This window comes from Cinclus cinclus, chromosome 1 (assembly GCF_963662255.1).
Source record: "Cinclus cinclus chromosome 1, bCinCin1.1, whole genome shotgun sequence".
Classification (NCBI taxonomy): Eukaryota; Metazoa; Chordata; class Aves; order Passeriformes; family Cinclidae; genus Cinclus; species Cinclus cinclus.
In genome coordinates this window covers 7,796,061-7,807,056 of record NC_085046.1, presented here as the reverse complement: position 1 = coordinate 7,807,056, position 10,996 = coordinate 7,796,061, and the positions used below count along the sequence as shown (strand labels likewise).

Below are 10,996 nucleotides of genomic sequence, written 5' to 3'. Positions count from 1 at the left end.
AACTAAAGGCAGACTCCTCTCACAAGCGTCTTGCTTTGCTACCATTAAAATCAGACCCTTTTTTTGTCTCTCGATTGCTGTCTCCCGACCAAACTCCGATGTGTTCCGTTATCAGCGACCTAAAGCCTGCCATTCCAGCACCTGTCTTGCTAGGGATCGGTGGATAGTATACGATTCAGAAAGCAGACAAGGACATAGGAGGAGAGAGAGCTCTAGAGAGACAGCCAGGGATAGGCACAGAGAGCTTTGAAGTAATTGGATTCAATGGACGAAATGCTGCTGTTGACAAGAATTCTCTTGGTGGGCTTCATCTGCGCTCTTTTAGTCTCCTCTGGGCTGACTTGTGGACCAGGCAGGGGCATTGGAAAAAGGAGACACCCCAAAAAACTGACCCCTTTAGCCTATAAGCAGTTTATTCCCAATGTGGCAGAGAAGACCCTAGGGGCCAGTGGAAGATATGAAGGGAAGATCACAAGAAACTCCGAGAGATTTAAAGAACTAACCCCAAATTACAACCCTGACATTATTTTTAAGGATGAAGAGAACACGGGAGCTGACAGACTGATGACTCAGGTAGAGCCACAGAGATACCTGTATTTGTGTTTGTTAACCTCTCTGAGCAATCCTAAAGGACGCATCTGTCTTAGTATTTTTGAAAGCCCCCCCTTTCCCTCTCCCCCTCCTCCCCCCGCCCCTCCAAACTCGACTAGCTTCCCCATTGAATGTAAATACCATCTATCCAGCCAAGTTAGCAGGGGCTGGAGCTATTTAGATATTTGGTGGGGGAATCTGTGTGATACTTACAGTCATTACCGTGCCATGGCGTTCCCTGTAACTTGGTTAGAGATTGCTGTTTGCATTCGTCCCCAAGGATGCACTTTGATCAAACGAATTGCATACAGCTCAGAGGACCCCAAGTGTATAGTGACCGCCAGGCCACCCACTCATTATTACAAACGTAGTCCGCGGTTGCTGCGCCTGCTGACTTGATTTTATATATATATATATATTATTTAATTTCTATTTTTTCCTTTTAATTTCATTTTAACCTTCATTATTGTTATTGTTCTCCTCGCGAGCATATTCTAAATTTAGTAGGCATGCAGTCGTGCACTCACAAAGGCAGCTGAAGCCGGATCGACCATTCCTCATCTGATTCCGTATTATATAGCTCGTATTGCAATACCATCATTTGCAATTGTGCCCATCAGAGCGTAAATATATTGATATTTCTTTAAGGATGCTCGCCGCCAATACTCTGGTACTTCCATAGGGGAGGGACTTGCAACTTATCGGCATTGCATCACCTTCTGTTTTAAAAAATCTGATGGCACAAGGTTTACAACTGGGTAAATACTGTATTTCGGGTGGAATCCGATTGCGGAACCATTTTATGAAAAAAAAATTAAAAATAAAGAAAGAGGAGGGGGAGAAAGGATATATCAGAGAGAAAGAGAGAGAGAGAAGCGCTCCGAGAGTCACCTCGCAATTATAATTCATGCTCAACAGAGAGCTCGGTGAAGTCAATTGCTCTGCCAATCCCGGAGTTTCAGAAACTACATGCAATCTAGACACTGGAAATGGGTTTCCTCCAAATATAGGTCAACAGCGCTTTTTTAATATTAATACATTTAAGCCCCACCTTCAGTGCTAGAGCAGGACTCGCCTGGAAGGACTAGGAGGGGAGTGGACGCGGGGAAGGGGGGGTGGAATTTCCCAAACTCTCCCCGTTCCTCGGCCTGATTTTCCGCACGTTGCCGGGTCTCCCGGGGCGAGCGACCGGCGGTCGCCACCATCTCCTCCCGACCACCTTAAATCGCACCGCACCTCGGAGCTCGGCGGCGCCTCCGCCCGCCCGCCGCCGCCGCCCCGCGCAGGGGTGCGGATGGGAGAGGAGCGGATGGGAGCGGAGCGGGTGCCGGTCCCCGCTCGGGCGCGGCCCCTCCGCGCACCCGCCGCCCTCGGCCCCCGCTGCCTCCGGAGCCGCATCTCTCGCATTTTCAGCTCCACTTACTCCCCTCGCGTATCGATCGCGGCGGCTCGGGTTTCACCCTTCCCTCCGCAGCCCGGCGGCAGCGGCGGCGGCTCCGCGGGAGACGGGCTCCCGCCGGGGCTCGGCACATCCCTCCCTGCGCGGCTGCGCCGGTGCGTGTGCGCGGAGGAGAGGAGAGGAGAGGAGAGGAGAGGAGAGGAGAGGAGAGGAGAGGAGAGGAGAGGAGAGGAGAGGAGAGGAGAGGAGAGGAGAGGAGAGGAGAGGGACAGCGGGCGCGGGGGGAGCCGGGGCACGGTCGGGAGCGGTGGGATGCGGGCCGGGGGTGGGCTGCGGGCTGACCCCGGCCCCGCGGCTCTCCCGGGGCACGCCGCGCCGGCTACGCGGCTGGCCGCTCCCGCTGCATTAGCTGGCAGCGTCTGAACTCCTGACCTTCTGTCAACTTCCCTCAGACGAACGAAACGAAAACAAATACTTCCCCCCCCCCCCCACCCCCGCCTTCAGTCCTTGTTCCCGTGCCTTAGACACAAAGGGGGGAGGTGGGATGAGAGCGGCGGGGCCGGGGAGGCCGTAGGGCCGGGTACCCGACGGTAAAGAGGGGAGCGAGGTCGTGGAGCGTGCGGGGCTCCGGCACCGCTGGGCCAGGCAGGGAGCGGGGAAGCGGAGCGGGCCCGGGCAGCGAGCGGACTGCTCGCCCTTGCTCCCCGTTCCCCGGAGTGCGGTCCTGCCGCTGACCTCCCTGCCTTGCTTTCCTCTCCTTCCCTCTTTCCCTCGGCCAGCAGCCTCTCGTTAAATCCCAGCCCTTAAACGCCGGCTTCGGGAGCCCTTCAACCATGGAGAGATCTTTCATGGACAGAATCGTTAAACTTGCAGAGTGGTTGCCGAATGCATTAGCCGCTAGTTAATATTAACTCCAGAGGGGGTGTTGGTGGGGAGAGAGGAACGCAAACAGAGGTAGGTAAGTCAGGTTCTCAACTTTGCAGGTGACACCAGCAGTTTGCTAAGGGCTCCCCCCTTCCTCTCTTTCCTCCCCCACACCATACCGGCCATTGGCTGGATTCGGGAGAGAGATAAGGAGGCCAGGTCAGTATGATAAAGCTGGAATTTGTATGAAATAAAATAGCAATCTCGTGTAATGCAGGCACACAACCGGTGCGTGATGTGAGGAATTTAGAGATCAACTTGGCATTTAGGAAGCCCACCAGGTTGTTTACACTGACAGGTACCTGTTAAGTGTTTCCTTCAAGCAATTCATTTGTGAAGAGATTAGGAGCTGGCAGGAGAGGGCTTGTTGAACAACTTTGCCTCCACACAAAGCGTTAGTGGAGGCTGCCCTGCTGAGCTTCACGGTGGCTGAACAGAATTGGGCTTGATTTGTGGCACACGACCCGATGAATTAATAAATAGTCTGGGCTTCACGGCTTTTGACTCTGACAATCCAGCTCAGGCAGTATAAAAGGGAGAAAAGTCCTTTAGGAGGCCGTTTCTTCTTCTCTATCTCGCCTGGAGCCGGGAAGAGATGCTGGCAGGGCCGGAGCGGCCAGAGCCCCTCGGCGCTGCCCGCACCGCTGCCCGCGCCCTCTCCTCCCGTGCGGGACAAGGCATGGCCGTGTCGCGCAGTGCTGTCGCCTTATCAGCAGTTGAGAAGTTTGATCCTTTTTCCCCTTTCCTCTGTAAATCAGTGAAGGAGCGTATCTATCCGCTCAGGTGTGAGAGGGAGACCGGGAAAAAAAATAAATCAAACTCAGCTTCCTTGTGCTGCTGCACTTTGCTGCCGGGAACGGTGCCGAAACCCAAACATCCGTCTCTCTCCGATAAAACAGTAGGCCAGAGAGTCCAAAGTGAGCTCACGGCTGTGTTTTATATCTCTCGGGTGCCTGTGTGTTGCTGGAATCGCTTTTATTGCTGTTGGTGTGGACACATGGGAACTTCCTTGCTGAGCAACCTTGTCACGTCCCTAAAAGTAGCGTCGTCGGAGTAATGGAGGGGCTTTGCCTCCCTGGGAGCTGTGAAAGGGGGACTTTGTGGTCTTTATTGGCTGTGCTGTGAGCACACTGGGGAGAATGGTCCTGCAACAGGCCAAGCATACCAGTCAGGCCAGCAAAAGTGTGGGAAGAGCAGCTTACTATCCCGCCGTGGCTGACAGCCACGACGGTATTTGCATCAGGAGAACAACATTGGGTGTATCCACGAGTTGTTTTCCTCTCAAAAAGGAGGAAGAAAGCTGGCAACGTGTGTGTTTCTAACTCTATACCTTTAGTCAAGGGCTTTTCAATGTTTTAGATGCTGATTTCCTGTTTCTGCCGAGCTGAGAGTCCTTTTTCCCGTCACCACTGAGTCTATTCCCTGCTTGGCTAAGATGGGAATCTCCCCAAAACTTTCAGGGTTTCAGCTGACCTCTTTTCTTCACTTTCCCCCGTCCTGTGCCCCTCATTACTCGGTCCGTACGTGCTCCCGGTGCTGCTGGGCCCAGTTCAGCCCAGGGAAGGCTGGTGGCTCTGAAGGGTCAATGGAAAACCCTGCAGTCCTTTCTCCACGGAATTGGAAGGGTCTCACTCCACACAAAGGGGTTCCTAGCTTGCAAAGCATCTCTGCTCCGCTTAACTTCCCTCCTCGGCGCTCACTTGCTTTTCATCTTCCCACTAAGAGCTATATTATTGTATGGATTTGCTCGGCTTTGTAGGCAAGCGCCGATGTATGTTTGAAGCAGAGTGAATGCTCCCAGCCCATGCAGCTTTGAGGGCTCTAATGAGTGATGGGCGAAGGGATAGAAGAAAAAAACACCCTTCCCTCCAGCACATAAAGGCTGTTAACATGTATTGATACCCTTTTCAACACAGAATTAAGCTGAAAAGACCCGCAGAGACATTCCGGGGGAGGGGGGGGGGGTGGGGGTGTGGGCCGTGGAATCCGTGACTCCGAGATATATGGCGAATGTTTGTTCTGGGCAGAAACTTTGCTCTCGGGAAGGGACAGGGCACTTAGAGGCAGGAATTTGCTCCGTGCAGGTGGCTTTGAATCGCCACGCTCACACCCCAGCGCCGGCGGTGCGGCGGAGGGGGGTACCCCTGTCCCCGCGGCAGGTGACAGGGAATGGGAAAGGTCCGTCCCTGTGGGTCTTAGTGATGGTTCATCCTCCGTTCATCCCGTGTCCCCAGGTTTCGCTCTTCTCCTCCTCACCTGCCCCCGTCTCTCCCTGGCAGCGGGGGAGAAGATGCTCAGCTGTGGCTGAGCCCATCCCGGGGCGCGTTTGGCGGGGAGAGCAGGAATGCCACCTCTTTGGCTGGAGAGAGCGAGCAGGATGCGGCCCGGGGGGTATAGATAGCGATGGGGGGTGTTCCCCTGGCTGTAGAACACCCACAATGACCCTTCCCTGTCTGCCCGTATCCCCTCAGCGCTGCAAGGACAAGCTGAACGCTCTGGCGATCTCGGTGATGAACCAGTGGCCGGGGGTAAAGCTGCGGGTAACCGAGGGCTGGGACGAGGACGGCCACCACTCCGAGGAGTCCCTGCACTACGAGGGCCGCGCCGTGGACATCACCACCTCGGACCGGGACCGCAGCAAGTACGGCATGCTGGCCCGCCTGGCCGTCGAGGCTGGCTTCGACTGGGTCTACTACGAGTCCAAGGCGCACATTCACTGCTCCGTCAAAGCAGGTAAGGCGGGCAGCCTGCCTAGGGACGTGTCGAGGTGGGGAGACACCCCCGGGAGGCGACTCAGCGCCCTAGAGCCTTCAGTGCCTTGTCCCTTCAGCACCCTGTCCCTTCAGCGCCCTGTCCCTTCAGCGCCCTGTCCCTTCAGCGCCCTGTCCCTTCAGCACCCTGTCCCTTCAGCGCCGCCGGGCTCCCTCCTCGGGTCCCTGCAGGGTCGGCTCCCGCGGGATGGCAGCAGAGCCCCGAGGGCTTCCCCTCGCCTCTCAGCGACCCCGCCGGAGCAGAGGTGGGGGAAAGGAAAAAGTGAGGGCGAAAAAAAAAAAAAAAAAAAAAGCCCAGCCAGCTGCAACAGCTTTTCACAGCCCTTTAAGTTGGGTGATTTGCTTGGCCAGCCTTCCCACGAGAGCTGCGTCGCAGCCACACACCCTCCTCCTCCCCCCGTGGGGTCTGATGCTTTCCGCACCCAAGGAGCATGTTCAACACAAACACTCGCGGCCGTCTTCAGCCGCCCCTCTGGCTGCACGCCTTACTCGCGAGCGCTAATCTCCGAGTGGGAGCCGGCCAGGAAAATAAATAAGTAACGTGGTCCCCAGCCTCCTTCAGCGGTAGCCGCTAGGAAATTCCCAGATAGGGATACACATAACACGGAGTTTTTTTCCCTCCCCTGTGCTTACAACGCCACACGGTGTCTCAACCCGGGAACACCTCTCAAGAAATCTCCGACTCGCAGAATTCCTTTTCTTGACACCTGACACGTTTTTTTTGGGGAGCAAATCTGTTAACGAGTGCCAGCCCCAAGCTCCACTGCTTCCCTCCATCCAGCTGGATGACATCTAATGCTCCTTTTAAGAGCACACTCTAGCCCAGCAACCTGCTGGATGTGTCAGGAAACACTTGGCTGCAAAAGAAAATAATGGGCTTTCTTTAAATATAGCTGTTTGCTTCGAAGCCAGCAGCCCCACGGCAGGGACAGCAGCCCGGCCCTGCCGTACCCACCTGCAGGAGGGGTTCGTGTCCCCCACTGCAGCCCGGAGCTCCCCAGGGGCTGAGCACCTCTCCTGACCCATGTGGGCTTTGTCCTGAGAGCCTGCTACTGCTTTTGTTCAGCTCCTGGGTCCTTTCTGGCCGAAAAAAAGGCCCTGCAAAAACTGTCAGCTGTGCGTAGATCTGAAGCACCCCTTTCAATAGCCAAGATGGGCTTTGAAGCACAAGGTGTCTGATTGTGGTGTGCTGTGACCTTAGCCCAGGAGCATCTCCTAATCCACCCCAGGGGTGCTCCATAGCAGAGGAGCCACCCCAAGCTGCTCATTGAGATTCGGCACACAAGGACTTGGGGGCAATATTTGGAGGGTGTCAGGCAGGGTCGTGTGACTGTACGAGGCAGGCTGAAGGGAGCAGGCTTGAATTCCACTCTCTCAGCCTGATCTTAAACTGTCCAAACCTCATTTCATGACAGAGCATCTCATGAGAAGATTAAATCCCATAATGCCAGCAGGAAGATTCTTTATCTAGATCTCTGTTTGCAAAAAGTATGATCCAGGAGACTGGAATGCAAAGAAGAGTTCCCCCAAGGCCTGAATTATTGTCACCAGAACAGAGGAGGGAGAGGCAGGGGTGGTAAAAGGGACATTGATAATGCGATACAGCAAGTATTTAGAGCAAGCTTCTACATTTAAAATTCAAATACAGATCTTGAGTGCCTTGGAAAAGTGGCTCTGCTGTGCAAATAGTGCTTGGAAGGTCCTGGGTTTTTTGGAGAGTATGTGTGTGAATTGGCACATAGGGTTTCTGCACCTGAACAAATAGGGAGGGGGAGAAAAGGGGGGGAAGAAGCTGGGAAAAAAATGGAAGTGTCCTCTCTTCCAAGAGTGTCTGCATTTATTACATGAATCAGAATGACAATGCTGATCCTTTATTGGATTTTAATTAGAGAACCCAAACAAACACTGCTCAAAGAAGCAGATTTTCACACCTCTGCCAATTCACTGGCATGTTTGTAGAGCTGCTACACTACTACATCTATTCATCAAGTCCCTGAATATGCAAACAAAGCTCTGGCCAGACCTTTACCACCAGCTTGTAGGAAGGTGTAGTTTGCTAGCAGAGGCCTCCACATAAAGCACATAGCTTGTTTGTTGCCATGTCCTCCCTGAAGAGGGAGGCCTTGGAGATCTTGCTGCTTCATTTCTGAAGGAGGAGTGATAAAGTCATTAACAAATCAATAACGGTCTAATTTTCACCCTTCTTTTCCTTCCTGAGAAAGTCATTAGGAGACACTCCTAAGGATTTGTTTAGCTCATAGGAATTTCAGTAAGAACCATGGAGGCAAAACATAAAATCTGTCCATTTTTAGGGGCTAAATCACCAGGTCTCTTAACTGGTACAGGGAGTAACTGCGAGAAAGCAGGGAAAGGCAAGGGAGGCTTGGGGAATCTCAACAGCTGTAGCAAAGACACTTACTATCATGACATACTATGGGGTATTACTCAATATTAAAAAAAAAAAACCCAAAAACCAGAGCACTTAGGAACACTGCAAGTCTCTCTGTTAAGACAGAGGTCAGCCTGAAACAGAGCAGACTTATTTCCCCACCACCCCACAGGTGGCTGAGCTTCCAAAAAGTGATTTTCAAGAGAGACAGAGTCTCATTGCTACTTTTTCTTCATTGAAGTCTGAGATTGTTCCTCTCAGTAGCACTGGAAAGCAGCAACAGCTGCTCTAAACTCTGAGTAACTCCCAAGAGCTGGAGGAGGTGTAGGAGGCATTTGCTTGGGCCTGGTACAGGTGTTGGGCTGCTCTGGGAGCACATGCTCTGAGACAGGGAAGAGCATCCTTCTTCTAGCGGGGAGAGAGAGGATTTATTATTTTTTGAAAGAGGATTGGAGTGGTGGAGATGCCAGGCAGGGGTGCTGTGAGGATGGGATGTGCCATGTTGAGCAGGAAAGCTGGAGGCAGCATGGGGGCTTGTGCAGCACGACGGAGGGGGATTTGGGAAATTTAGGTTGTGGCTTTGCAGTTGCAAAGTGCACCTTGGGGCAAAGTCTCCTCCTGTTCTCTGCTGTTTGCTGCCCTAGAAGCACTCCTTGAGTAAGAGCTCAGTGGAGACCTCAAGCATCGAGAGCACAGGCACTTGCTTAGAGAAGAAACTTTATGCTGGCAAAACCACTCAGCTTTGAAATCCTGCAAGTTATCTGGCATCAGGTGTCAGTGCAGGGTAAACAGTAGTCAATAGAAATTCTTCTAGAAGAGATTTTGTTCTGGAAGAGTTTTCTCAGTGGAAATATTTTGGCTCATTTCCTTTATGAGACAAATCACTCTTGTAACTCCTAACCCAAAGGAGATTTTTGAACTGGCTCAAATCTGGCAGGAAGGGGATTCTCACTTGATCCATGGAGTGCAAATGGGGAGTTCACAGATGAAGGTGGAGGAATTTCAGAGGGGAATCTGGCTGCATCTTGAGCTTTCTTGGTGGGTTGGGGAAGTGATAAGTTCCCCCGTGACCCAGCATGTGCCTCCTGTAACCCTGCTGTGCCTCTCTCCTCGCACAGAAAACTCGGTGGCGGCCAAATCTGGGGGTTGCTTCCCTGGCTCGGCCACGGTGCACCTGGAGACAGGCGGGACCAAGCTGGTGAAGGACCTGAGGCCCGGAGACAGGGTGCTGGTGGCCGACACGGAAGGCCGTCTGCTCTACAGCGACTTCCTCACCTTCCTGGACCGCGAGGACGGCTCCCACAAGCTCTTCTACGTCATCGAGACTCGGCAGCCCCGGGCCCGGCTGCTGCTGACGGCCGCCCACCTCCTCTTCGTGGCCCCCCAGCAGAACCAGTCCCACGCGGGCGCCGCCAGCAGCCGGGCGCTGTTCGCCAGCCGCGTGCGGCCGGGCCAGCGGATCTTCGTGCTGGGCGAGGGCGGGCAGCAGCTGCTGCCGGCGGCCGTGCACCGCGTGTCGCTGCGGGAGGAGGCGTCGGGCGCTTACGCCCCGCTGACCGCCCAGGGCACCATCCTCATCGACCGCGTGCTGGCCTCGTGCTACGCCGTCATCGAGGAGCACAGCTGGGCGCACTGGGCCTTCGCTCCCTTCCGCCTGCTCCAGGGCGTGCTGGCCGCCCTCTGCCCCTCCCCGATGGGAGACCCCACGGCCCCCGGCATCCACTGGTACTCTCGGCTCCTCTACCGCATCGGCAGCTGGGTGCTGGATAGTGACTCTCTGCACCCGCTGGGCATGATGGTGTCATCCAGCTGAGGGGACCCTTCGCCATCGCGGCTGCCGGGCTCCGACAGAGAGACAGAGACACGGAGGGGGAGAGAGAGAGAGAGAGAGAGAGAGAGAGAGAGAGAGAGAGAGAGAGAGAGAGAGAGAGAGAGAGAAGGAGAAAAAAAATAGGGAAAAAAAAGAAAAACCTAACAGAAAGGAAAAAAAAGAAAAAATTACGTATTTTTAAAAGAGAGCACGGATTAAGACTTAAAAATAATAATAATAAAATAATAATAATTAAGTAGGACAGTCCAAAGTAGACCTAAAGGGAAACAAAGACCCCTGGAAGTTCTGTTCTGTTTAGTTTATAAATATATATATATTTTTATTTGTTCTTTTGTTTTGTTTGTTGTTTGTTTTTTTTTTTTTCCTCCTCTCCTGGATATTTATTTCTTTGGTATTTTGAATAGATGTTTTAAATGATATGAACCGGACCTTCAAGAGCCTTAAATAGTTTCTTTGATAATTTATTATCATGTGAACTGTACTCACAGGGGAAAAAATTATTTTGTGAGGCCAAGCAAAACTGCGCAGAGTCTATTTTTCTACATGTCACGTGTGTCCTGACTTTCAGAAAGTAAAATTCTGTACTTTCCCATCTCTCCATTACATTGCTCCTTCATTTCAGCAAGTCTAAAAAACAAGCAAACAAACAAACACACACACAAAAAAGACAAACTTCATGGGGGTCCGTAAATTATATTTTTATACACAGAATTGTAAATTAGATTTTTTTGAGAGATCAATACTTAACTGAATCACATTTCGTTTTTTGAAATAGTGTAAAATATGAGAATATATTATTTTAATTTAAATAGTTTCAAATGTAACATCATTTCCTGTATTGTTTTCCATGTTTTGCTTTGTAAAAACATCATTTGGCCACGTTCATGGAAGTCAAGACTGTTACACAAACATTTTATTTGCAAAAATCGTAAGAAACTTTGTTATTTTTAACTTCAGAAAAAGTTTATTAGAAAATAATATTTTTTAAAAAGCGCACATGGCGGCAATTCTGTGACGATGGAGATGGTAGTTTGTACAGAGGGGGGAAAAGGATGTTTTGCATTAATAAATTGAGAAATAACTGCTGTAAA

At 52.1% G+C, this 10,996-nt stretch overlaps 1 protein-coding gene across 1 annotated transcript; it reads left to right on the top strand.

The window, feature by feature from the left end:
- The first annotated feature begins 264 nt into the window (after window positions 1–264).
- SHH (sonic hedgehog signaling molecule) lies at window positions 265–10,436 on the top strand. Its single transcript, XM_062493795.1, has 3 exons — window positions 265–573; window positions 5,386–5,647; window positions 9,193–10,436. The coding sequence occupies exons 1-3, from the start codon at window positions 265–267 to the stop codon at window positions 9,885–9,887; spliced, it is 1,266 nt and encodes a 421-aa protein (XP_062349779.1). The 3' UTR covers window positions 9,888–10,436.
- Window positions 10,437–10,996: the final 560 nt, after the last annotated feature.